General features: G+C 47.3%; 3 protein-coding genes across 5 annotated transcripts in view; 1 reads left to right on the top strand and 2 right to left on the bottom strand.

Annotated features, from left to right (window-relative positions):
• thop1 (thimet oligopeptidase 1) overlaps nucleotides 1-6453 on the bottom strand; it is a 10340-nt gene extending 3887 nt beyond the window's left edge. Inside the window, exons 1-8 of one of the 2 annotated variants that reach the window (XM_055059416.1) lie at nucleotides 6343-6453; nucleotides 2145-2351; nucleotides 1338-1486; nucleotides 1148-1255; nucleotides 905-1007; nucleotides 632-789; nucleotides 421-556; nucleotides 133-275 (exon numbers count right to left, since the gene is read on the bottom strand). In XM_055059416.1, the coding sequence (XP_054915391.1) occupies nucleotides 133-275; nucleotides 421-556; nucleotides 632-789; nucleotides 905-1007; nucleotides 1148-1255; nucleotides 1338-1486; nucleotides 2145-2351; nucleotides 6343-6355 (1017 nt within the window). In that variant the 5' untranslated portion in view covers nucleotides 6356-6453. Of the gene's footprint in view, nucleotides 1-132; nucleotides 276-420; nucleotides 557-631; nucleotides 790-904; nucleotides 1008-1147; nucleotides 1256-1337; nucleotides 1487-2144; nucleotides 2352-6297 lie in introns of both variants that reach the window. The other variant, XM_055059413.1, reaches the window with a different exon arrangement.
• Nucleotides 6454-11517: 5064 nt separating this feature from the next.
• LOC129379219 (oocyte zinc finger protein XlCOF6.1-like) lies at nucleotides 11518-14247 on the bottom strand. 2 transcript variants are annotated; one of them, XR_008608155.1, is made up of 3 exons: nucleotides 13856-14247; nucleotides 11785-13389; nucleotides 11558-11628 (listed from the first exon to the last, which is right to left on the bottom strand). XR_008608155.1 is itself a non-coding variant. In XM_055059890.1 (2 exons), the coding sequence occupies exon 2, from the start codon at nucleotides 13346-13348 to the stop codon at nucleotides 12098-12100; it is 1251 nt and encodes a 416-aa protein (XP_054915865.1). In that variant the 5' UTR covers nucleotides 13349-13389; nucleotides 13856-14247; the 3' UTR covers nucleotides 11518-12097. The 2 variants fall into 2 exon arrangements, 1 of the variants encoding a protein (XP_054915865.1); XM_055059890.1 differs by having other exon boundaries at nucleotides 11518-13389.
• Nucleotides 14248-16915: 2668 nt separating this feature from the next.
• On the top strand, nucleotides 16916-27190 carry nwd1 (NACHT and WD repeat domain containing 1). Its single transcript, XM_055043874.1, is given in 19 exon segments — nucleotides 16916-17290; nucleotides 18119-18204; nucleotides 18291-18407; nucleotides 18627-19046; nucleotides 19048-20372; nucleotides 20723-20926; nucleotides 21000-21153; nucleotides 21262-21379; nucleotides 21527-21691; nucleotides 21770-21967; nucleotides 23318-23440; nucleotides 23515-23714; nucleotides 24031-24270; nucleotides 24376-24466; nucleotides 24543-24691; nucleotides 25203-25476; nucleotides 25556-26151; nucleotides 26224-26314; nucleotides 26511-27190. Coding segments are annotated over 19 exon segments (4974 nt in total). The 5' UTR covers nucleotides 16916-17178; the 3' UTR covers nucleotides 26822-27190.
• Nucleotides 27191-27349: the final 159 nt, after the last annotated feature.

Here is a 27349-nt window from a genome sequence, read left to right as displayed (position 1 = left end):
AGCGACACAGAAACAGAGCAAGTGCAGGATGGGAGGAAGGGAGCAGAGAAAAAAAGCGTCTGCCTTCACCAAGAGCCAAAGAGAAAACCTGGAGACACACGCAGGTCAGCGGCGTGAGGGCGCGCCTCCTACCTGGGTCATGAAGTAACGCGTATCCCAGGCATGCAGCTGTCCATCGAAGACAAAACCTCGCTTCTCACACTCCTTCTGCTTCAGCTGCAGCAGGACGGAGCGCTCCTCCTCCCCCAGAGGCTTCAGCTTCCTGGACAGGTCCTCTGGGACAGAGACAGGGGACAGACAGGACACCTTACACGGTGTGGAAAACATTGGGAACATGTATATAGTTAGATATCAGCACAACATCGGTACTAATCGGAGCGCAGCTCTGATTGGCCGGTGCTGTGGCTCTGCTGGCCTCACCCAGGAAGCTGGCCACCTTCTTGGCAGACTTGGCCATGTTCATCTCCAGGACGAAGTCAGCGTGGGTGCTGAAGCCCAGCAGGGAACTCTTCTGAGCTCGCAGCTTCACCAGCTCCTTCAGGATCACAGAGTTCTCCTGGAAACACACAGCTGGGGAGGTCAGAGGTCAAACCACGGAGGAGCAGGCCAGCCCAGCCCTGGGAGAACTGACCTCCTTGCAGCGGGAGTTGAAAGCCTCCTCCAACTTCCTGCGGGTTTCTGGAACGAAGCATTTCTTCATGGTGGGGAAGTAGTGAGGATACTTGAGCGTGATCTTCAGCTGGTCGCCGTCCTGATCCAGAGAGCTCAGGAAGTCCTCAGGGAGCCCACCTGGTGGTCCCACACAACCACACCACTTCAGACTGGGACATCATGGAAAACTGTCCAGAACCTCCAGATTCAGCTCTGGACCATGAGGAGGTTCTGGTTCTGGAGCAGGACTCACCCAGCTGCTCCCGGGTGAAGCTCAGGCAGGTGGTGTCCTCGTTCAGGTTCTTGTTGAAGTCGATGCTCAAGTTGCTCAGCTTCTTCTTGATGCTCTTGATCTCCTGGAAGGAGAAGAACGACGGAGGAGGCTGTTAGAGCAGCATGTTCTCCAGAACCTCAGCAGAACCCGCTCAGTCCAGAACCTGCTTCAGCAGGTGTGAAACAGTCAGCTTAAAGTGGAGAGAGAAGGAAGCAGCGCCACCTGTTGGGTGTCGGTGGGCAGGTGCAGGCCGTTCCTCCGGCTCAGCTTGACCAGTCGCTCCATGTAGCGCCGAGCCTCCGGAGCGATGCTGGTTCCCTCCGTCTTCTTCTGCAGAGATGAACAGAAATCACTCACCACGCCACTCTGAGTCAGAGGTCACCTGATGCTCCTGGCCGTGACATCAGCTCACCTGCAGGGCGACGATCCTCAGGTAGACGTCCTCCCTCATGCTCATCTCCACGTCGAACTCGGACAGACGCTTATCGGCCTCGGTGCTGGCCGCCCGGACGTCCTTACAGGGAGAAACGTGCTGGGGGAAGTCCAGCATGTTCCTCTGAACTGAGGCACGGGGCGGGGCAACAGCGGGGGGGGCGGGGCCACAGCGGAGGGGCGGGGCCACAGCGGAGGGAGAAACAGACCAACTTTAACCTTCAATCAGACCAACTTCACTTGATGAATGTTTCCTGGAGCTCAGGACTCGTTTGGTTCTCCAGAGATCAGCAGGATCGACTCCATCTGCAGAACCTCTGGCCTCCACTAGAGGGAGCGCCAACCGCCTGCAGAGGAAGAAGCCGCCTCAGGTGTTCTGAAATAATACTGGACCGGTCCGGATCGGGTTCTTACATGACCCAGTCTGGACCCACTTTTAAGCTGGACTGGTTTGGAGAAAAAGACAATTTTCACTTTGAATTTGTTAAAAAACTGTAAATTAAAACTTTTATGTTGGAATGAATGAAAGCAGGCAGGTGGAACGGACCAATCAGGAGCTGGAGATGTTTTCATGGAGAACAAAGCTGCTGCTGGTTCAGCTGCTTTGTCCCCAAACTGCTGATGGGATTTGAACCATCGCTCTAATTCAAGCTCTGCTGACTCGGCTCCACCAGAGACAAAACAGGAGATCACCGGCTGACCCCAGCCGAGGGCTCCATCTCTCCCAGACACCATGTGAGCAGAGTAAGCTGGCTGTGGCGTGACCTCTGACCCCCAGCGGACTCACCTGTGTACTCCACCTCCACGTCGGCCAGCGCCTTCAGCGTGTTCTCCATGGTAACGGCGTCCAGCTCCAGTCGGCCCACGCCGTCGTAAACCTCCTTCGTGTTCCGGATCAGGTCGTCGACGCGCTGCCGGATCTGTTCCGGGTTCAGGTCCCAGCGCAGACGGTTCTCCGTGCAGACTGCCGCCGGGCCGCCGAGCGCCACGTCACCTGGACACACGGGGAGGTGAACACGCTGTGAGGGAGGATTCACGCCAAACGCCCAAACGGTTCGAATCACACATCAGATGCTCCAAACCTGCTGCAACGGGCCTGGAAGAGCGACTCTGAATGCTCAGCCAATCAGAAGCCAGAACATCAAGACGTGGCACCAAAGTCACATGACCCCACATGGTCTCCACATTTAGCAGCTTCTTTAGTTTTTTTTAGCTTGTTTTTTTATTATTCACTTTGTTTTGGTGAATTAGCAACATTTAAAGAAAAAAAAAATTATTTTAATGGGAAACAAAAGAAAATGAATAGAAGATAAAATGTGAAGCTCTCCACACCAAATCAATGCAACAACTGAGGAAGGGCTGATTATGAAGAACAAATTATTTAAATATTCAAAGTTTCATTCTATGATGAGAATTTTCCTAAATCTGGTTCCACCAAAAAATGCACAAAGAACATTTATAAAACATAAGTCAGGAGATTTTAGTACAAATATAGTACTTTTGTGTACTTTTATTCTTAATTTTGTGAATTGTGACTTAAGACGCAATATGAATAAATTTCCTGTTAATGATATTTTTATCAACAAATCAATCAATTTTTATTTGTATAGCACATTTCAGCAGCAAGGCATTTCAAAGTGCTTTACATCATAAACACAAGAACACAAAGTCATGCAACATAGAATAAACAACACATTGTTCCATATTACATTTCTAATCAAACTCTAATCAGCTGGTTTTTAGTTGAGATTTAAAGGAAGTCAGGGTTTCTGCTGTTTTACAGTTTTCTGGAAGTTTGTTCCAGATGTTTGGTGCATAGATGCTGAAAGCTGCTTCTCCTCTCTGGTTCTGGTTCTGGGGATGCAGATCAGAACCAGAACCAGAACCTGAGAGTCTGGAAGGTTGATACAACAACAGCAGATCTTTGATGTATTGTGGTGCTAAACCGTTCAGTGATTTATAAACTAACAACAGTATTTTAAAATCTATTCTTTGAGCTACAGGGAGCCAGTGGAGGGACTTTAAAACTGCTGTTATGTCTCTATTTTCCTGGTTCTAGTGAGAACGCGAGCAGCAGCTTCTGGATCAGCTGCAGCTGGAGGATTGAATTGTTGGACAGGCCTGTGAAGACGCTGTTACAATAATCACTGAGACTAAAGATAAACACATGGATGAGTTTCTCTAGATCTGGCTGAGACATTAGTCCTCTAATCCTGGAGACGTTCTTCAGGTGATAGAAGGCCGACTTTGTAACTATCTTTATGTGACTCTGAAGGTTCAGGTGTGAGTTCATCACGACTCCCAGGTATCAGGCTGATCGCTAGTTTTTAGTTGTAATAACTGAAGCTGTGCATTAACTCTAGATCTATAGCTCTAGATCTTTAGTTCTAGATCTATAACTCTAGATCTATAACTCTAGAATCTAGAGCTATACATCTATAGCTCTAGATCTATAACTCTAGATCTATAGCTCTAGATCTATAGCTCTAGATCTATAACTCTAGATCTATAGCTCTAGATCTATAACTCTAGATCTATAACTCTAGATCGTTCCTCTTTAGGTCCAAAAATAATGACTTCAGTTTTGTTTCTGTTCAGTTGGAGAAAGTTTTGCCACATGCACACATTTATCTGTTCTAAACATTTATTCAGTGATTGGATGGGGTCAAAGGTCAGCTGGTGACATCGTAATGTAGAGCTGTGTGTCATAGTTGTGGTAGCTAATATTATTTCCTGTTATGACCTGAGCTAGTGGGAGAATATAAATATTAAATAAGAGGGGTCCTAGGATTGAACCTTGGGGTACCCCACATGTGACCTTTGACCTCTTTGATGAGAAGTTTCCAATTGAAACAAAGAAATTCCTGTTCTTTATGTAGGATTCAAACCAGTCGAGCACCGAACCAGAGAGTCCAACCCAACTCTCCAGTCCATTCAGTAATATGTCAAAAGCTGCACTGAGGTCCAACAGAACCAGCACCGTGGTTCTCCCCAATGTGAGAGATGAGTTACTACTTGGATCAGATCAGTAACAATAACAGGCAGGACTTTCTTAAAGAAATGTTCTAGAGTTATAGATCTAGAACATCCAGACAGCAGGAGCTTGAACTTAATTGACTTATAATTTCTTCTAGGGTTTTATAATGAAGTAGTTGAAAATGGGTCATTTTTCCTGTATTTGTTCTGTTTGGGTTCAGCAGTGGTTCTGCTTTAGAGTTGATGTGCAGATTAATCCTCTGATTTTTTAAATTTCCTCTGAAAAGAAGCTGGAAAACTTGTTCCATCAGCATTAGATTGGATTCAGGTGGTAAGGTCACAGGAGGGTTTGTGAGCCTGTCAACTGTTGCAAATAAAGTTCGAGCATTATTGATGTTTTTTTTATAACATCTGCAAAGAAAGCCTACCTTGCATGTTTTAGTGTTGAGTGATAGTTACGTAGTCTTTCTTTATAGATGTCATTATGAACGTGAAGTTGAGTTTTACGACATTTTGGTTCTGCTCTGAGACAGAGTTGTCTTGCAGATCAAACTGTTTGTGCTTTTCTCCATGGAGATTTCTTCCTACCAGACACAACCTCAACACCATCAGGTTTTAATAAAACAATGAAAATCAGGCAGCTCCATGGTCAGCTACATTCTCGAGGACCCCTCTCTAATCCCACTAATCAGTGAATGAATGTAACGACAAACATCCGAACAATAAATATTATTAAACAGAAAGTAAATGAATTTAAATTATATAAATGATCCAGGTCAGTTTTCTAACTCATTTCATTTTATACCATCAGATTAATTAATGTAAATTCTGACTCTAAATTATTTCCATCTTAATAGTCAATCTGTCCTATTAATATAATAGAATATACCTTATTGATCCGTCTGGGGAAATTGCTTATTTGCTGACTAGCTACTCCATGCAAGCTGTAAATATTAGTAAGTGCAAATATAACAATATGCAATATAAATGTATAAGAATTATACATAAAAATGTGATAACAAATTGAATAATTAATGAATGAATACATTATTATTAACCAAACATATTCAACACATTTAGTCTAAACATAAATGTAACTCTCGTTTACATTAATAAAAGTTAATTAAACATTAATTCTTCTTGTTCAGGTGGTTGAAATCCATGGATCGGTTAGGTGGCTGTGTCGATGCCTGATTAAAATAAAGATAAAGACCAATAATATTGCAATGAGGCCAAAGTAACAGTATTAAAATCTAATCTCTGAACCAACAATTATGATCATAAGAAATATTCAAACCACACTAAAAATGATCTGGAGGTTTTAGTAGTCAGACAGAAAAACTGATGTTTGGGTCTGAAATGAAGAAGATATTGTTTACTGCAGCCATGTTGCTTGACCTCTGACCTCCACTTATTCATATATTTATGCAGTAATTTTAAATGAGTGTGAACTAAATGTTTAAAAATCATAATCAGGACATTAAACTTGCAAAAGGTTTTTATGACCCTTTGGGGGATTATTTTACCTAATAATTCCAGTCTTAGCTACAAAATATCGCTAATCTTTGTAATAATTATTTATAAAATAATTGTGTATTATTCCAGAAGTGATTAAAGAAGCTCTGATTGGACCTGATCACCTCATAATCAACTAACAATCAATAATCTGACAGGTTTAGCAGCCGGGAGCGGCTGATGAATCTGTTAGCTCCCAGTGTTAGCAACATGCTACACAGATCGGAAAGTTTGAATTAAACGAAAACACATTACCGGAAATAACTCCAGACATAATAACTTCTTTATCTATCTGACTTTATCTATCAGAACTGACAGCGGTTCAGAACCAGCGTGCTGCAGGTGAGCTCTGACCACCTGTCACAGGTGTTAGCATGATGCTAACTGTCAGCTAGCTGCCGCAGGTTGAAGCCACTACCCTGAAATCCCCACAGAAAAACGCCTTTTACCGCAAACCGCTCCCGGTGCCGCGAAACCGGCCCGCAGCCGCTCACCTGTCGGCCCCATGCTTCACAGAAGGATTCGGTTCGGTTTGGTTCGGATGGCTCAATGAAGGCAGACTGGCGGATAGGGATTAAAGAGGGAAGCGTCATTTCCGATCAGAGTTTCACAATAAAACCTCTGATGAAAATTTAACTTTATTGAGAAAGACGGAGGTTTAAAGCAGAAAATGTGAAGCATGGCTCCGCAGGAAGAGCACAGTTCTTTTTTATTATTAGCGGAGTTCTACTGGAACCCAGTGACTTCCACTCAGACCCAGAAGGTCCGGTGTTATGCCGAGAAATGCATGCCTGCCGAGAATTGCATCCCCTGTCGCGGGAGCGCGCATCGCTCTAAACTCTCGCATATTGACGAGTAAACGGGCTGAAATCCGACCGAAGAGGAAACTTTTAAAAATATTGGTAACATTATCACGTTTATTAATCATGTAAGCGCTAAAATTGTGGGTTTTACTTCGCAAATTAATTAAAATAAACACTGATTTTTTTACGTTTATTGAGCCATATTTGTCGAACGTTCTTCAGTGTCTGATGAACAAGTTCTCCGCAGCTGCTTTGAAATTCCAAGATTTTTCTTTTAACACCATAATAGCTTAAAACTTTACAAAACCGAGGCCCAATCCCAATTACGTAGAACATTTTATATTACGCTTAGCTGTCTAGTGTATTAATGTAGGGGAGATGCGTTTTAATTTCTGAGCCTGCTAATATTTGCATCCCCTGTCTATTGTCCTGTTCATATGAAACTTATAGTGGTAACTCAGGGAACAAGTGTCATTATGTAGAAAAAATGTAATTTCCAAGTTAGCAGGGGATGCAATTTTTGGCAATATGGATTTCTAGCTTGCCAAAATTTGCATCCCCCAAGTTTTCATCAAATATGATCCAATTGAGGTGAAACTCATACCAGCAGTTCTTACAACTACTCTGGTCATGTAGGACAAGTTATTTCACTCTTAACTCTTTATTTCTCAGAGTTAGCAGGGGGTGCAACTTTTGGCAATATGGATTTCTAGCTTGCCAAAATTTGCATCCCCCCCTGTTTTCATGAAATATTTTCGAAATGATAGTAAATTAATTCCAGTAGTTCATAGAACTACTCTGGTCATGTAGAAAAGGTTATTTCACTCTTAACTCGTTATTTATCCAAGTTAGCAGGGGATGCAATTTTTGGCAATATGGATTTTTAGCTTGCCAAAAATTGTATCCCCTCTATTTTTATCAAATATGATTCAATTGAGGTGAAACTCATACCAGTAGTTCATAGAACTACTCTGGTTATGTAGAAAAGTTGTTTCACTCTTAATTTTTTATTTGTACACGTTAGCAGGGGGATGCGTTTTATGGCACAGCCTGTTATCAACCTGCCAAAATATGCTTTCCCTCTCTTTTTTCCTCAAATGTTATCCTATTGATATGAAACTCATACCAGCAATTGAGGGAACAAATGTGATTATATAGAAAAAGCTATTTCACTCATAACTGTTTGTTTTTTTAAGCTTGGGGGGATGCATTTTTTGGCATAGCAAATTATGAGCTGCCGATATTTGCATGCCCTTTTTTTCAGCTCAAAAGTGTCGTACAGATTTGAAAGTCACTCTAGTAGCTCAGAGCATACGTGTCATTGTCTAGAACATTTCATATAACACATTACTATCCTAATTCTCCAAATTGCAGGACATGCATTTTCTGACAATTTTCATTTTGAGCACATTCTCAGATGCATTCAATAATATTTGATGACAATAGCGGGGATGCAGATTTTGGCAACCTGAAATTCCACATTGCCTGAAAATGCATCCCCCTGTTAACTTGGAGAAACACAGAGTTAAGAGTGAAATAACTTGTCCTACATGACCAGAGTAGTTGTAAGAACTGCTGGTATGAGTTTCACCTCAATTGGATCATATTTGATGAAAACTTGGGGGATGCAAATTTTGGCAAGCTAGAAATCCATATTGCCAAAAATTGCATCCCCTGCTAACTTGGAAATTACATTTTTTCTACATAATGACACTTGTTCCCTGAGTTACCACTATAAGTTTCATATGAACAGGACAATAGACAGGGGATGCAAATATTAGCAGGCTCAGAAATTAAAATGCATCTCCCCTACATTAATATACTAGACAGCTAAGCGTAATATAAAATGTTCTACGTAATTGGGATTGGGCCTCGGTTTTGTAAAGTTTTAAGCTATTATGGTGTTAAAAGAAAAATCTTGGAATTTCAAAGCAGCTGCGGAGAACTTGTTCATCAGACACTGAAGAACGTTCGACAAATATGGCTCAATAAACGTAAAAAAATCAGTGTTTATTTTAATTAATTTGCGAAGTAAAACCCACAATTTTAGCGCTTACATGATTAATAAACGTGATAATGTTACCAATATTTTTAAAAGTTTCCTCTTCGGTCGGATTTCAGCCCGTTTACTCGTCAATATGCGAGAGTTTAGAGCGATGCGCGCTCCCGCGACAGGGGATGCAATTCTCGGCAGGCATGCATTTCTCGGCATAACACCTGTTCTGACCGCTTTTCTTCCCAACTAATGAAGCGGGTTGGAGTTCATCTGGCCCGAAGAGGCATGTGGCGCCCTCTGCTGATCATATCGGAGAAGACACCAGAAGTCTGAAACGAAGTCTAAATTTGGGCTGGTTTCCATTACAACCCGACATGAGTCTGGACATTTATCTGGTTCTGCTGCAGAAGGGATTCGGGTCCAGGTTCACACTGGTCAGACCGGTACCAGCATGCAGACAGGAGCTGCGTGTGTGTGTGTGTGTGTGTGTGTGTGTGTGTGTGTGTGTGTGTGTGTGTGTGTGTGTGTGTGTGTGTGTGTGAGAGAGAGAGAGGGGGGGTGCGGGAGGCATAAATAGGGACATTTTTAAGCAATTTTGGGTCGGTCAGCAAAGTTACAGTGAAATGTATCATAAAATCCGTTTTAAAAAGTATTTATTGTGTTCAAGCTTGTTGAAATAGAATTTTAAAAGTAGCACAATAGTATACAAGTTAACTTTTAGGTTAAGATAAACTTAGATACAGATCCAAGCTAAGACAACTGGTGACTCTCTGAACTTACATAATTCCTAATCAGAAAGCAGTCTTATACTCCTTAAGGAACATTTCAGACAGGGAGTGTATTGGCTATCAGGGCAATAAATTCTTTACTCAGGGTTGAATAGTTCAGGCAAACACTAAAAACTATAGAAGTCCATTACAACATATAATCAGACATATTAATATATTTCTTTAAGCATTAAAAAGCATGTTTTTAATTAGTTTTAGATCCAACTTATAGTCATTATTAAGCATTACATTTTGTGCGAGTTTGTTTAAAAAACACCAACTGGTTTCTAGTTGAATCATTTTGAGGCAGAGATAACGTTCCAGACCCACGCTATAAATCAGATCGCCTAAAGGAGCCTGGTACGAGAAGAGCTGGGTGTTTCAGTGGGTCTCAGAGGTAATAAAATTAACATTAAGACAGCCCACAAAGAAAACACACCTCCTAATGCATATATTTAAATGAGGAGAATACACATTATTATAAAATGGTTTGTTTTGCAGCAGAAGTTTGAATCTCTTTGTGCTGAGTGAGAGTTTCCCAGAAGATGCATCTTTTGTCTTTTTACTCAGTTAATTGTTTCTGTTTTGTCACATCTTGGACTTTTGATATTCTAGGTGAGATGCTTATTGTAACATTCTTCTTGCATTGATTTTCTCTGGATAAAACTCTGGATATCTGAAGTCTGACGTCATATGATTGCTCTTTCTCCTGCACATTTATACAGACACAAGAATTCAGGAAAAAAGAGGAATGAATTAACGAGCTAAATCAAGTTATTCCTCTTTTTACTTCTCAAGAAGCTGCAGGACCAAAATGACTAATAAGTTCTAAAGCACATCAAAGATGTTTTTGTCTGTAAGCAAACTACTGAGAACCAGAAAGGTCAAACTAAAACATAAATGTTTAGATATGAGCTTATTCAGTGGCATAGATAAAATCACCTTTACACAAATTTAAGACAATAAAAAACAAGTTTTAATGAATGACTCCACTTGATAAAATTTCTCATAAACATTGACTCTAAATGTATTTATGTTGAAGTCTGTAGTGGTTCTGCCATGTCCTGAGAACCTATAGAGATAATAAATGCATATGCTGCACACTTAATAATAAACTAGTGTGATTTCTGCAGGTAGAGATAGTGATTGACAGCGCTAAAACTCTCCTGTCTCTGATTGGTTGTTTCTAGATAGCAGAGGAAATAGATTTTTCACAGATTTTTTCTATACCATACTGTCAACATGACAGTTTTAACAAACATGTAAAATAACATGTTTTATCAAAGTTACTGCAGCTTTAATTTCACTCGGCAGAGGAAGGACTAGAGCTGCTGCTGACCAACTCACCTGTTGTCAAGTAGTAAAAGGTTCAAGTTAAATATATCAATATGTTGGTAATTTCTTTCCTTAATTCATTAAATGCTAGTGAAAAGGAGGCTAACAGTCTGTAGCTAAGCTAACTATGCTAAAGGTTGATAATCTCACACAGTCTACCTGCCTCTCGGACAAAAACTGGGTTACGAATTCACACTTTTATTTTGAAAACCTGATTTTATTATTTTCTTAGCAGGACAGTAACAGGCTCAGTGGTTCTTGCTGCTGAACACCTGCAGCTCCAAACAGGAAGGAACCGTTTCCTGCAGATCCAGGGGCTTCAGGGCAAATGTGTGTTTTTGGTCTGGGAGGGGGAACATTTCATTTTTATTGCTAAAAACAATCTTAGAAAACACTATAGGATTAATTTTGTAATTGACAGGGCCACTTTTTTTTTTTTTAATTCTATGAACACATTAAAAAAATAAATTGTGGAGGCCCCCTGATGGTCAGGGGCCATCCAAGTTCCCCCTATACAACGCCCGGCCAATCAGCACACCACTAATTTTAATCAATAATAATACCCAGAAGAAATATTTCTAATTTGAACAAAACTAAACTGAAACAGTAGCAGCCCACCCAACACACAAAACAGATAAAATTAGACCAGCAGCTTTTACCTCCTCAGAAGTGAAATCTCCGTGTGTCTCCTTCTAAAAAGATGTCGCCTTCAAAGATGAGGAATCAGAATCAAAACCAACCTCTCAGTTTTGGCGATCTACCTGCCTCCATAATGAGTCAGCTCTGTCACAGCGTCTTCCATATATGGGCAATAGGAAGAGTGCGCAGGAACATGCTTCCGGGGACAAAATGCCTCAGCTAGACATTTATTCATGTCGCCTGCGGATACACAAACAGATAGTGGAAGCGAACTCGTGAAATATCATTTCTGCTGTCTGAGCGCATTTCTACATAAAACTCATCTACAAACTCCTGACCAATCACATATCACGTCCACCGGTTCTGGGTTGAAACAGTTCAACAAACAGCAGATACCTTTGTGCAACAAGAGGACAGTTCAGGTAGACGGAGAGTCTTCCCTGCAGTCGGACCACCTAACGAGTCCAGCGCTAAATATGGCGAGCTAGCCAGGAGTTACTTTGTGAGCGGAGGCTCTGAACTATATGCTCAGGACACCAGAACTGGACTTTGAAATTATTTTTAAATTTCAGCAGAAGCCCAAAATATGACTTATTAGCACCGACCAAATTTATTCCCTAAAGGAATTTTATGCTCCTACAAACACAATGACTTAAGAAGCTCCTTCTGTTTCCCAGTTTCTTCTTCTGAATAAAATCAGCAGGTGCACCTAAACGTTGTCTTCTCTATGTTGCCTCATGTGAGCGGCCAGCTTGCCGCTCTGAGTGAAGCCCTTTTGGCAGACTTTGCAGGAAAAGGGCCGCTCCCACGTGTGTGTGGTCATGTGGCCCGTCAGGCTCCGGTTCTCTGCAAAGCTCCTCCCACAAATGCAGCAGGAGAAGGGCTTCTCGCCCGTGTGGGTCCTGGCATGAGTGGTCAGATTGCGTTTGTCTGTGAAGGCCTTGTGACAGGTGTCGCAGGAGAAGGGCCTCTCGCCTGTGTGCGTTCTGACGTGGGCGGTCAGGCCGCGGTTCTCACTGAAGCTCTTTCCACACATTCGGCAGGAGTAGGGTTTCTCCCCGGTGTGGGTCCTCATGTGGGTGGTCAGGTGGCAACTGCGGGCGAAGCTCCAGGAGCAGATCTTGCAGGTGTATGGCTTCTCCCCGGTGTGGATTCGAATGTGGACCAGCAGCTCATCGCTCCTGATGAAGGCTTTGTCGCACACCTTGCAGGTAAACGGCCGCTCACCGGTGTGGGTCCTCCGGTGGGCCGACAGGCCGCCGCTCTGGCTGAAGCTTTTCCCACAGACGTTGCACAGGTAGGGCCTCTCTCCTGTGTGGGTTCTGCTGTGGATGGTGAGGTGACCACTGGAGGTGAAGCTCTTCCCGCAGGTGTTGCAGGTGAAGGGCTTGTCGTCGACGTGGATCCTCATGTGGAAGGTGAGGTTGCTGCGCTGGCTGAAGCGCTTGCTGCAGGTCGGACAGGAGTAAGGTTTCTGACCCGTGTGGGTTCTGATGTGGACCAGCATGTTGTCGTATTTGATGAAGTTTTTCCCGCAGACCTGGCAGGAGTACGGCCGCTCGCCTGAGTGGATCCGGAGATGAGCCTTCATGTTGTAACTCTGAGTGAAATGTTTTCCACACACGTCACACTGAGAGGGCTTTCTATTCGGGTCGGAACCGGTCCCAGCCTCAGAACTGACAGATGTTCCTACACTGCCAGGTTCCTTCTCTGCTTCTTCATCACCTCTTTTCTGATCCACCCTCTCAGCCTCAGCAGAGCTTTGGGACCGGGCCTGGTTCTGCTCTGGTTCTGGTTTGTCTGGGTCAGTTTCCTGCTCCTGCTGCAGCACCAGCTCCTCCTCATCCTCACCAATGTGCACTTCTACATATTCATCTTTGTCCAGCTCATGCTCTGATTCCTCCTGTTCTTCTTTAATCTGTGGGAGTTCTGGTTCCTCCGGGTCCACACCAGAGCTCATCTCGTCCAGAACCGGCCTGCAGGTGGAGGTCTGCGGGGGAACTGGAGGAGAAACAGAGATCAGAGAAGAAGAACGGATGCTGCTCCGCTGCGTCTGCAGAACCCAGCGAAGATTAAAACGGAACAGAAAAACAATTCAATCCCATCTGAGGGAAACAGTCACAACTTATTAACAAAACATCACTGAACAGTAAAAACTGATTTTCAAGCTTTAAATTGGGAATCCATGAGTTTTAAGGTTTTAACCATCGAATGGTTTCAATATGAGCAATAATAACTTTTCTGATATTTTCTTCTCTTTATTCATGGACTTCATCGCAGCAACAGTTTTTATGTTCTCTGTGTAATAAAGATTTATTTTGGATCAGGGTTCGGGTCACCCTGAGCTGGACCAACCGACTCTGAGCAGAACATTCAGAACTTCTAATTAATATTCTGTCTGCTATTTTATTCTAATTTAACTCTCTGGATCTCAGGATGTTTTTCCTTTGGTGAAACCAGAACTTACCAACCCATGGTCCTGGTACCAGCTTGGTGAGACAGGTCCAAATTCTGACCCGCTTGGTCCAGTTTTATGAATTCAGAGTTTATAGAATCGGATCTGGCTCCGTTTACCGGACCTCTCACTGGACCATCAGAACCACCCTGTGACAAACAGAAGCTGGTTCCGAGCTTTACCAGGTCCAGCGGACCGACCTGCGGGGTTCTGCTCGGTTCGGGTCCAGCTGAGGTCCAGCAGCCTCCGCTGCCGGTCGATCTCCTCCTCGTACCGGACGATGGTTTTTCCAGCTGGGTGAAGATTTCTTCAGCAGCAGCAGTTAGTCTCTCTCTGATAAACTCCCTCAGAGGCTCAACGGAACACATTGTTGCTGCGCAGAACCGCAACAGAACCGCAGCAGAACCCGGACGCGCTCATAACATCCTCATACTGCCCCCTGCTGGACGGGAGTGAAACGGCTGGAAAATGTAAACAATCTGAACCAAAAAGTTTGTGTTTGAATTTTATTTCGACTCAGTTGTTATTAAAACTGTTACTGGATTAAGAAATACACCAAATAAAAGTTTAAACATATAAATCTACATGTAAAAGATTTGAAAAGCCAGAAGGTTTAGAAATGACACAAGAGCGAACAGATAATTAAAGTTGATCACAATGACGTCAGTAATCAGATTACAGTTACTTATGTTGGTTCCATTTTCCTCAGCATGTTGTTGTTTCTTCCTGTTCAACACAAACAGTGGAGGAAACAAAGATTCACGTTTTATAGCTGGAAATCCACATATTTACAGTTTGTGAGCTAAAGATGAAAATCAGCTGATGGACAGACAGGAAACGCCCCCTAGTGGAGGACGGAGGAAGTACTAATCGATTCAGAACAAACTGCTGATTCTGATACAAATCACAACTTCCTTGAATAAAACTACACAAACATTTACACGAACAATTCAATAGTTTTCTTCTTCCTGTATTTACATTGTTGTTAAGATTATGTAAAACTTATATTATTAATTTTAAACCTTTTGTTTCTGTCAGCTGCACAGAATCATTTAGCTCTGCCTTGATGGATCCTACTAAACTATCCATCTTCAGAAATGGAGTTTCTGGATAGTTGCATTTCTGCCATAGGTGTGTCCTCCTCAGGCGGCGGGTCACATGACTCACGCTGCAGCGCTCCCCACAGGTGGGGCAGGAGAAGCTTCTCTCCGCGTGGAGGTGCAGATGAACGATCACTCCACCCACAGGTCTGCCAGGTGGAGTGATCTCCTGAGAGATCAGCTGGGCTCCTGTTGGTTCTGGTTCCATCTGGTCCAGTTTAAAACCAATATTCACCAGGAAGGAACCAGTCTGCTCTTCATCCTGACTGATGGAGACAACATCACACTCCTCCTTCCCCCTCACAGGTTCTGGTTCCTCTGCTTCTTCTGGTTCCGGCTTTATTTGAAGAGGTTCTGGTTCTGGTTCTGGTTCTAGCTTAATCTGCAGGAACTCAGGTTCCCAAAGTTCAACTTTAATTTCCAGAGGTTCTGGTTCTGGCTTCATCTCCAGTGTTTTACTCTATGCAAAAATTATTGATACTGTGGTTCCATGTCTTTTTTTTATTGTTTTAAACTCAAAGGAAATTTTCCACCATGTTAGATCAAATAGTTTAATCTTATTTTTTTCTGTGTGTAAAACTCCAATAACAAAAATGATACACAGCACCATAAAATCTGTTTAACAACCAGATGTGTTTGTCATTGACTTTTGCTCAGTTAAATTCTTCATGTATACATTTAAATGTTTTTTATTATAATTCATCATGTTGCTTTTCATGTGTCCTTGTTTCTTTTGTTCCTCCTATAATTAATGGAGATATATAAATATTATTTATAATGTACACATTATAAATGTATTGTTTATGTCATTTAATTAACTCTACATTGTTCAGAAAATTTAAAAAATATTTTAGAAAATATATTGTTTATGGTTCCAGTAATGTTGCAATTGATAGTAAATAAGACTTTGTGTTATTCCGATTTAGTAATGTAATGATATTAGTTGTGTTACCTCCCCACGCCACTAGAGGCAGCATCAGGCCCAAAAGATGCAACTGAGGAGCAGATTTAGAAGAACAGAGGAAGCTACAGAATCTGTTAAAACTGTGAGCTGCAGTAAATAAAAGAGAAGTTTAAATACCTGCTGAGAGAGAAAATCCTTCCTAAAGGTGAAACTATATCTCAGATTAAAAAAACAAAATAAAAATGGGAGGATAATATAGGAAACAGCGCCCCCTTCACTTCCGGAGAGCAATGGTCCCATTTCCATATAAGGTCTGAGACACAGCGGTCCGTCGCCTTCCTGTTAGCTGCACCAGGTGGACTTACTGTTTCCCCTAAAAACTCATTTAAAAGCCTCAAAAACAACAGAGGCGGATCTATGGAAGCCAATCTGGTAATAAATAAATCAAATAATAATCTGAGGAACCGAGATCATTTATTGTATTTTGCTGACAGAACGGCGGAAACGGGTTTCCGACAGCAAAAAGTTGGATGTTCTGAAAAAACATCCTTAAATGAAATAAAAGAAATTAAAAACGTTGCAGTCGCGTTTAGACTGTTGTAAAGGAAACAGAAACATGATCATGTGATGGCAGGTTGTTGTTGTCGTCAGCTGGATCCCCAGAGATCTGCAGCTCAAAACAGCCTGAAGCCAAAACTGCAGCACAAACAGCAGCAAGTTCTGAGCTTTCAGAACCCAAAGTTTGTTTTCAGCTTCTGGTTGACCAACATCTGCAGCCCAACAGTCTGTAAAGCCTCAGAACCGGTTCTGGTTCTTCTGGGTTCACAAAGTTTCTCCACATCTGGACATTAAACACAAAAAAAAATCACACGACAAGAAGAAAATATTTCATAAAGTTAATAAAACGACAGATTTATTTGACATTTAATGTTTCAGTTATAATAAAGTTGGAATGAAAAATAAAACTTCAATAATAGAGAGAAAAAAAACAATAAAACAAAATATAATAATAATAATAATAATAATAATAATAATAAATATAATAATAATGTCTATTAAATCGGCTCAGCTGCAGTTCAGTGTAGCGGAAAATAAATGTCTTTTGTGTTTCAGTTCCTGCAGGACGATGAAGACGATGAAGATGATGAAGGCTTGTTGTCCTCCTCTTCCTCACTGTAATTAGTCTGAGCTGCAGCTGCGAGCGACGCCCCCTGGGAGATGCCGCCCTGAGCTCAGCCGCTGAGACTCAACACTTCAGAGCAGAACCTCCAGCAGCAGCACCGACAGACAGAACCAGAACCAGAACCAGAACCAACAGACGGTCTGAGACCATGGACGGGGGACAAAGCTGCGGCGCGCGGGACATCCTGAGGGGACGCTGCCAAGGAGCTCAGAGGACCGGCAGCAACATGATCCGAATCTTCATTAGCTCCAGCTTCACAGGTCAGTTCTGCTCCAGGACCCGGTTCTGGAGGTCCGGGTTTTCTGATGGTTCTGGTTCAGACAGGTAAACACCTGGAGCCTCATGGAAACACAGAAACTTTCTCAGCCAGTAAAAAAGAACCAGAACCGACCCGAAACCTCTGAGAAGTTTTGGTTTGAATCTTTTATTGTAAATTATGAAACTGAATGTTTTTTAGCCTCAAACCAAAACGATTCATGGGAAATGAAATCATGGATCTGTGGTGCAGACAGAAACGTTGGGGTCGGTTCCCCTCAGAACATCCACCAGTTCTGGTTCTGCTGTCGGTTCTGGTTCTGCTGTCGGTTCTGGTTCTGGTTCTGGTGTTGGTTCTGGTTCTGCTGTCAGTTCTGGTTCTGGTGTCGGTTCTGGTTCTGGTGTCGGTTCTGGTTCTGGTGTCGGTTCTGGTTCTGCTGTTGGTTCTGGTGTCGGTTCTGGTTCTGGTGTCGGTTCTGGTTCTGGTGTCGGTTCTGGTTCTGGTGTCGGTTCTGGTTCTGCTGTTGGTTCTGCTGTTGGTTCTGCTGTTGGTTCTGGTTCTGCTGTTGGTTCTGGTTCTGGTTCTGGTGTTGGTTCTGGTTCTGCTGTCAGTTCTGGTTCTGGTGTCGGTTCTGGTTCTGCTGTTGGTTCTGCTGTTGGTTCTGGTTCTGGTGTCGGTTCTGGTTGCTGTTGGTTCTGGTGTCGGTTCTGGTTCTGGTGTCGGTTCTGGTTCTGCTGTTGGTTCTGGTGTCGGTTCTGGTGTCGGTTCTGGTGTCGGTTCTGGTGTCGGTTCTGGTTCTGACAGCAACGTCTCCTCCCTGGTTTCCGTGCAGACATGAGCGTGGAGAGGAAGGTTCTGTTGGACCAAGCGTACCCGCAGGTTCTTTCGTTCTGCCGCCGTCTGGGTCTGGTCTTTGAGGTCGGTCCTTCATCACTCAGCACCAAGAGAAAACATCTCCATGAAATGATGTAAGCGTTCTGTGAGTGACGTCACTTCCTGTGCAGGTGGTGGATCTGAGCTGGGGGATCCGGACCTTCCCGTACGGAGACCATGAGGCCAGCGAGATCGTCCTGCAGGAGATCCAGACGAGTCAGAAGGTTTCTGCTGGACCGGCCTTCGTGGTGAGTTCCCAACGTTCTCTCATTGGCAGAACCGCAGCCAATGAGAGAACTGCTGCAGAAATCGTTGACGAACGGCAGGACAGATTCTGTACGTCCAGAAAGTGACGCTGCAGGTTCTTTACGCCTCGGTGATGCTGGTTGTGCTTTGATGTTCTGCATCTGTCCATGTGATCACATTTGCTTTGCTTCTCCTCATGTCCTCATGTTTGGGTTCCAAAGGGCCTGCTGGGGAGCCGGTACGGTCACCGACCTCTTCCTCGTCTCATCCCAGAAAAGCAGTTTGAGGTTCTTCTGTCCAAGCTGTCCAAGAACCCAGAAGGTGTTCAGCAACTGCAAGAGTGGTTTCAGAAGGACAGCAACTCTGTGCCACCCACCTACGTTCTCCAGCCAATCGCTGCACGATTCCCACACTACGATGACCTCCGACCTGAGGTGGCAAAGCTCCATGACGATGACCTTCAGTCCTGGCAAATTACAGAGAGTCAACTGCTGCAGCTGCTGCGCTCTGCAGCCGCTGAGGCTGAGACGGATGGAGACATCACGCCCCAGCAGAAGCGGCTCTTCTACTCGTCGGGTGAGAAATGTCCTCCGGCATGGACATGTCCCCAAGCTTGTCTTTTTGGTCCAGGAGGACTAACATTTCTCTGCTTGTCATCCAGTCACAGAACGGGCCCTAGAGGAGGGCGTCTGGAAGGACAACTGCCAAATGTCTGCCTTGCTCTTCGTCCGGGAGATTCCTCGGCAAAGGATGAAGGACGGATCCAAACGTCTGGCCAAGTTCGTGGACCTCACTGCGGGTGGTCTGCTGGATGCTGAAGCTCAGGAGTTGCTCACCGGCCTGAAGTCACGTCTGTACGCCACGTCCAAGAAGATCCTCAACCTGCACTGCGTGGAGCTGAACAGAGGAAGCATCGACCCAAAACGCAAGGAACACGCCGAGTACCTGGACAGCATCTGCCAGCAGTTCGTCTCCCAGATGACGACTCGGATCAGTGAGGCGGTCAAACCGGCGGGGGAGGACGGGAGGAAGATCTGGGGAAGCACAGAGGAGGATGGAGAGGAGTTTGACTGGGTGGTTGAAGAGGCGAGGCGGCACGCCGTCATGGCTGCCAAGTTGAGCAAAAGTCTCCAGGGCAGAGACGGTCTTCTGGGGAAGATCTGCCTCGCCATGTGGGAATCCAGCCCCGTCCGCCACGGTCCGCTGGTGGTTCACGGCGCCTCTGGGATGGGGAAGACCGTTCTGCTGTGCAAACTGGCACAGGAGATGCAAGGTGTCCTGGAGGCCAAGGCGGTGCTGGTTATTAGGCTGCTGGCCGCCAATCATCCTCAGAGACCAAACATCAACCATGTCGTCCACAGCGTCTGCCTCCAGGTGTGTCTGGCGTGTGGCCTGGCTCCGCCCCCCCTGCTGTCGGTCAGCTCTCACCTGCAGCTGCAGCGGCTCTTCCAGAACACGCTGGAGAAGGTTTCTCAGCAGGGGAACACTCTGCTCCTCATCCTGGACTCCCTGGAGCAGCTGGCAGACCAACACCAGGCCCACCGGTTGGCCTGGCTGCCCGCAGACGTGCCTCCAAACGTCCACCTGCTGCTCTCCGTGGAAACCGCCAGCGAGGCGTTCGCCAGCATGCGGCTGAGGCCGGGCGCGGCAGGAAGCATATTTGAGGCGGACCGTCTGTCTCGTGACGAAGGGCAGCGGATCGTGGAGTCCCGTCTGCAGGCGGCTCGGCGAACTTTGACCCGGGAGCAGAAGGACGCGGTGCTGCAGAGCTTCCACGCCTCCGGCTCTCCTCTCCACCTTCAGCTCCTCCTGTCTGCTGCCGAGCACTGCACCTCCTTCACACCGCCAACAGAGCTCCTGCTGGGCTCCAGCTCAGAGGAAGTGATGTCACAGCTCCTCCTGAAGCTGGAGGAGAAACATGGGAAGGAGCTGGTGGGCGGGGCCTTGGGATGCATCGTGTTAGCGAGGTGAGGAAACTGGCAGAGCATCAGTTGAGGATGTGGTGAAGAAGAAACCTTTCCAGGTCTTGGTAGGTTCACCTGGAATCCAACCTGTGGTTGGAACTATTTGTTCAGTCAAAGGATCAAAAACGAGACAAAGTCACAGAGTGAATGGAAAAATCATTAGCCAAGTGTTTTCAAAGTTAATGAAAGCAAACGGCAGAACGGCGTCTGCTCCACCGTTCAGGTTTGGACCAGAACCAGCTTCCTGGTTCTGGTTCCTGCTGATCCAATAGTGCAGAGATACGGATCAGACCTGGAGGTTCTCATGATGATCCACTAAATCTGAACCAACCGTCTCTGTCCTAACTCTACAGGAGAGGCCTGATGGAGGCGGAACTGCGTGATGTCATGTCATTGGATGATGACATCATCAGCGAGGTATACAGGTATTCCCTGCCTCTGACACCGTCGTTAATCCGGATGCCACCCCTCCTGTGGGCGCGGCTCAAGCGGGACCTGCAGGACCAGCTGGAGGTCCGGTGGACCGACGGAGTCGCCATGCTGGCCTTCAGCAGCCGGTCAGATGTCCTCCATGTCCAAATGTCCAGGAGCAGCTTCAGTTCTTATGGAGTAACATCAAGCTTCTTCTAGGCTTCTCTCAGAAGTAGTCAAAGCCCGCTATCTGACACCAGAGCGACGGGAGCGGACACACAGGATCCTGGCGGAGTATTTTCTGGGTCGCTGGTCTGGAAGACTGAAGCCGGCGGCTCTTCCGGGTCTGACGCTGCTGCTGTCCGACAGGAAGGTACCAGGACTCCTCTGGTGGACACGAGGAGCTGTCTGAGCGCGCCCTCTGTGTGATGAAACAAATAAGGGTGGATGCCGAGTTCTGATTGGCTCTCTGCTTCCCCAGGTCCCGCCCCAGCCGCTGTGGTTTGCTCCAGGCTTGGCGAATGTCCGAAAGCTCCAGGAGTTGCCGCATCACTTGCTGCATGGCGGTCTGTGGGAGGAGCTACGGCAGGAAGTAGTAGGTACGACGCATGACTGAACTGAGCGTGCTCAGATCAAGCAAAGCTCCAGCACAGCAGGGAGCCAGATGTTTGTATCTGAAGGTTCCTCAGACAGTCCCGGTCCAGTTTCACCAGTGGATCCGGTGTCTCCTGGTTCTGTGTGTGCAGGCAGCGCCGAGTGGCTCTACTGTCAGATCCGGGTCTGTGGGGTGTCCAGCCTGATCAGCGACCTGGACCAGTGCTCCCAGTACATGAGCTGCTGTGAAACTGGTTTGGTCCGGGAGACTCTGGTCCTCATGAAGCCCAGCCTGGACGTCCTGTCAGGTCATATGGGTCAGTGTGTTTGGGTTGGAATGTTTTGGCCCGTTTGGGTCGGTTCTGGGTGACCCGCTGTGCTTCCTCTGACTCCAGAGCGGTCGGTGTTTTACTCCGAGCTGCTGGCCCGACTCTCCTCCCTGGCCTCCACCTCCTGCACCGTGATTGGTCGGATCTGCAGCCAGTGCCACGATTGGCTCCAAACGTGTCCGGAGCCGGTTCTGATCCCGAGGAGCAGCTTCCTGCAGCAGCCAGGGGGGGCGCTGCAGCACACGCTGACTGCACCCCACAGAGGTCAGAGCGCCAAACCGTCAGTGGATGGAACAGACGATCATGTCCATGTCCTCTATGTCCCCCAGGTCCCTCATGTCCACAGTGGTTCCCAATCCCTGGTCCACGGCCCGGTACCAACAAATAATGAAATATTTACGTTTTATGAATTATGTGAGTCTGGAGGGTCTTTTATTTTGAAAATCCTTTACCGGATTCTCTCGGTGGCGTTTTGGCGCCAACATTGATCCACAAGCAGCAAAATGAACAGAACCAGAACAGATTCTTTGGAAAGTTTGTCTGCAGGCCCAGAGAGGCAGGAGGATGGGTTTGTCCCGGTGGGTTGATTCCCACAGTCCAAGCTGCTCTGGATGGTCAGGTGACCTGATGAGCCAATGACGCTTCAGACTGCATCACCATGGAGACCCAGTGTCTCCCTGAGCATCACTTCAGCGTCTCCAGCAGGAGAAACAGCTCAGGGTCCATCAGTCGATATCCTGAGTTAAATGTTTATAAAAGGAAAATGTTGGTTTTGTGGCCCATCTGCATCTTATTTTGAAGGGATATGTAACGGTTACCATGGTGACCAGAGTCAGACAGCGTGAGGTCAGAGGTCAAGAGGAGAGCAGATGTGAGTTTTTATGTGGTTCACGGTTTAAGGATCGTTGGCCGATTTCCCAAACCTCTGTGACCTCAGAGCCGATAAAAGTCCAAGAGGTTCGGTCGGTTCCTGAGTCCAGGAGCAACACGGAACCAGAACCGGTTCCACTGAACGTCCCGGTTCCACTGAACGTCCCGGTTCCTCTGAACGTCCCGGTTCCTCTGAACGTCCCGGTTCCTCTGAAGCTTTAGACATGGTGAGTTCTGCTCACCATGTCTAAAGCTCACAGTGAAGTTAGCATCATGAGTTTAGCATCATGAGTTAGCATCATGAGTTTAGCATCATGAGTTAGCATCATGAGGTTAGCATAATGAGTTAGCATCATGAGTTAGCATCATAAGGTTATCATCATGAGTTAGCATCATGAGTTAGCATCATGAGGTTAGCATCATGAGTTAGCATCATGAGTTAGCATCATGGGTTTAGCATCATAAGGTTATCATCATGAGTTAGCATCATGAGTTAGCATCATGAGGTTAGCATCATGAGTTAGCATCATGGGTTTAGCATCATGAGTTAGCATCATGAGGTTAGCATCATGAGTTAGCATCATGAGTTAGCATCATGAGGTTAGCATCATGAGTTAGCATCATGAGTTAGCATCATGGGTTTAGCATCATGAGTTAGCATCATGAGTTAGCATCATGAGTTAGCATTATGTGTTAGCATCATGAGTTAGCATCATGAGTTAGCCGCGGTGTGGCTGTTTCCAGGTGTGCTCTGCTTGGCCGTGGGCGCGGCGCTGCGGCTGCTGGTCACCGGGTCAGCTGACGGCGTGGTGGCGGTTTGGAGCCTCCTGGACAAACATCTCCTGCAGGTTCTGCAGGGACCGTCAGGTGGGTCCGAAAACTCACATGAGATTTCTTACAGCTCAGATCGGACCATGACGGCTACTTCCTGTCTGTCTTAGCGGCCATCTTGTCAGTAAAGATCATCGAAAGCTCCGCCCACTGCCTCTCATTGGCTGCAGACGGCTCCCTGAGGAGGTGGAGCTTAAAGAGCGGCCAGCAGCTGTTCTGCATCCAGGAGGCGGGGCCTGCTGGCTCCGCCCCTTCCTCGGCTCACCTGCAGGTGTCTGACCAGCTGCTGTTTGTCCACACCTGGATGCAGGTAGGTGGTGGGCGGAGCCTGATTGGCTTTGCTGTTCCTGAAGGTTCCTTGGACTTTAGCTGATTCGGGTTTTGGTCTCTTCGGTTCCTCTGTGGGGCTTTTGGGTTTTAGCTTCATCTCTCTGTCGCCATAAAGTTCTGGATCCCTTTGTCTTTTGGATGCATTCAGTCCAAAGTCCGTCTGAGGTTCTGTCTGCTTCTAACAGAGACAGGCTTTCTGCAGTCCTTACTGCATCATGAGTAAGGACTGCACTTACTCATGTGCAGTCCTTACTCATGATGTGTTTAGGGTTAAACACATCATGATGCTGTTGCAGGTGAAGGTCTGGACATCAGACGGAACCGAGATCCACAGTGAGGACGGCTCTTTGGTTTTGGGGGTTCTGGGAGATTTTGTGGTGTCTCTGCTCGACTTGGACCGGGTCAGAATCTTTGACCCGGTTACTGGGAGCCAGACGACGGTGCGGCTGACCCGGAGCCTGAGTCCAGTGATTTCAGTGACGTCGCCTAAACGTGGCTCGTTATTCGTGGTGTCAGAAGACGGATTCCTGCATCAGGTGAGTTTTTCCACTGAACCTGGACCAGTTTGAGGTTCTAGGATAATATTTCTATGGTCAGTCTGGATGTGATGAATCTGTTTCACAAGTTCTTCCTGTCTGCAGATCTGCAGAACAGGACAGCAAACCGTGGCAGAGTTTCCTGAGCTTCCGTCTCTTTTCTCAGCCTCAGAGGATGAGAAGATCCTCATAGCAGGTAGCAGAGACCCGACTGGACCGGTTCTGATCCTGAGGTCCAGCTAAACCCAGGTGTTTCCTGCCGCTGTGTTCAGGATGGGAGCGGACTCTGAGCCTGTTCCGCGTCTGCAGCGACTCGGCGGACCGATTCCTGGAGCTGCAGCACGACGATGAGGTTTTATCGGCCTGCGTGTCGCTGGACGGCCGACGCGTCGTCACTGGAGCGGCGGATCAGCTGATCCGAGTGAGAACCGAGCGCTGAGCTCAGCTGGTATCTTCCTCACTAACAGCAGGAAGGGAAGCCGATTCATGAGACATCCTGAACATCCAGATGGTAAAACCATCGGAGCAGGATGAGCATCCGGTCCGGTTCTGCTCCATCCGGTCCGGTTCTGCTCCCAGGAACCACAACATCAACTGAGCGACTGCTGCCAGAATCTAACCGCTCTACTTCTATAGATCATGACCCGTCTCTAAACGAGCCGCCTTTCACTAACATAGAAACTTCTTCTAGATCCGTTCTTCTGCTCTGTCTTCTCTGACGTCCAGTTGCTGATATTGAGCCCAGTTCTGGTTCTGGTTCTGCTGGAGGAGGGATTGCTGTTTGTATTATATATTTCTATGAACTGGATTTTTGGTGTTTGTAGTAAACTGGCAGGTTGTCAATAAAATGAAAGAAAGAATGAGTGAAGCTTTTATTGTGAAAGGAAGCCAGGATGCAGTGGCAGTAACTTCCTGTGGTCTGGTTTGGTCAGGTCTGGTCGGTGACCAGCGGCCGCCTAGTGGACACTCTGTGCGGCTGCAGCGCTCCGGTCACCTCCCTGCTGCTCGACGGCCACTGGGCGGTCTCGGCCTCCTCGGCGGCGGATTCGGTCCAGCTGTGGAGTCTGACCTATGACCGCAGCCACAAGCCCCTCCCCCACATCCCGGCAGGCTCCGCCCACTCCGCCGTCACCAGAGATGGAGATCAGGTGTTCTACGTGCGCCACCAGAACCAGAGGGAAGTGCTGAGCTGGAACAAGCGCACAGGTCAGAGCGGCTCTCTGAACGGGCCCCGACCAGAACTCCGGATCCGGGTTCTCCTCTGACCCGGCCCGTTTCTGCCCAGGTTCCGTGTCGGAGCGCCTGCCGGTGTCTGCGGAGGTCAGCTGCTTGGAGCTGGCGCAGCAGAAGCGCCTCCTGCTGTGCGGCCTGCGCAGCGGCACGGTGCTGATCTACCCGCTGGCGTCGCCCCAGGACACGCTGTGCATCCCGCCCCCGGAGGGCCTGGACCCGGTTCTCTGCCTGGCCCTGGGCTCCCAGGACGGCCTGCTGGCCGTCGCCCACCGGGACGCGCTGCGCCTGTTCCAGATCGGCAGCAGAGACGGTTTCCCCGCCGTGGAGGGGCCCCTGGCCACGGCCGCGCTGCCGCCGCTCCACGGCCCCCCGGCCCACATGGCGCTGCTGCCCGGCCGCCGGCTGCTGTACGGGACGGCCGGCGGCGAGGTCAGGCTGCACGACTTTGGCCTCGGCGTCGCCACCGACCTGCAGCCTCACAGCTCCGGGGTCACCTGCGTCACGGCAAGCAACTGGGGAACGCACGTCCTGGTGGGCTCCCAGGACGCCACGCTGCGGCTGTGGGCCCTGGACCCGCTGGACCCGCTGGCCCTGGACCCGCTGGACCCGCTGGCCCTGGACCCGCTGGACCACACCATGGAGTACCAGGTGAGACCGGACGGGTTCAGGCCACAGGAGACCCAGACTCTGCTCCGCTCCAACCAGACGCTTCTCTTCCAGGGCGTCCTCTGTGCCGCCTTCGCCGACAGCGACCGCTTCGTCTTCACCGGATCTCAGGACCGAACCGTCAAGGTCTGGGACGTCGCGTCAGGTGAGGCGACTACAGGACCCAACAGGGACACGGCAAGATGGCCGCCGTCGAACCAATCCTTCAGAACCAGAACTTCACCACTGGCTGGCACTGGTCCTTCCTTCCTTCCCTCCACCGTGTATCTTTCTGAGCCAGTTGGTCTTCTTCTCTCCGGCTGGTCCGGTTCTGGTCCGATGCGTCTGTTTGTCTCCATCAGGGAAGCTGCTGTGCGTCCAGTTCGTCTACTCGCCGCTCGTCCGCATGCTGACCTTCAGGAACGGCTTCGTGGGCCTGACCCTGCAGGGCCGCGTCGTCCAGGAGGCCTTCAGGTGTCCGGACCGGGTCGACCCGGACCACGACCCTCTGAGGAACATCAAGGCCCGGTACCGGGTCACTTCCAGGGAGAAGGGCGGGACCGACCGGCGGACCTGCCGCTCCGACCCGCAGGACTTCAACCCGGCCCAGATCAGCCTGAACCTACTGAGCATGCTCAGTAGGAAGCGGTCGTCCGCCTGCGTCCTGCTGTAGGAACCTGCAGACGCTGAAGACTTCTGCTCACCTCCATCATGTAGAAACAGCACTAGCTTTACTGTGAAAGGTTCTGCTTCCAAGCTTCAGACTTTTGTCATCTTCTAATAAAATCTTCTGATGTCCAACAATCATTTATTGGAGCGAAGAACGTTCTCCTGTTCCAGAACCAGAACCAGAACCCTAAACCCGTCCGTCTTCTGCTTTATCTCCGTTCAGATCCTAAATATCTGCTGGACGTCGGCCTGCAGGAAACAGGAAGTAGTTTAATGCTAGCTGTAATGCTAACAGCACCAGTCGCTTCATCCAGACGTTCAAGCAGCAAAGTTTGATTTTTACTGAAAAATAAAAGATTCTGTTTACTTTGGACGGTTTAAGTTTCCATGTTTGGGTTCCGTTTTATTTTGGTAATCCAGTGTGGCTTTACTTCCTGTTGATCTGATCCTGTTTCCCACAGGGGTCAAACTCCAGACTGGAGGTCGCTGGCTGCCCTGCAGCGTCTATGATCTGGAGGAAACGGAGCGGCCC

This window comes from Poeciliopsis prolifica, unplaced genomic scaffold (assembly GCF_027474105.1).
Source record: "Poeciliopsis prolifica strain line A6 unplaced genomic scaffold, Auburn_PproV2 SCAFFOLD002, whole genome shotgun sequence".
NCBI lineage: Eukaryota > Metazoa > Chordata > Actinopteri > Cyprinodontiformes > Poeciliidae > Poeciliopsis > Poeciliopsis prolifica.
Note: the sequence above shows the minus strand (reverse complement) of the source record. Positions and strands in the feature narration are given on the sequence as shown.

Coding starts and splice junctions, on each gene's coding strand:
- LOC129379219 (XM_055059890.1), bottom strand. CDS start 13,348: ATGAGCTCTGGTGTGGACCCGGAGGAACCAGAACTCCCACAGATTAAA.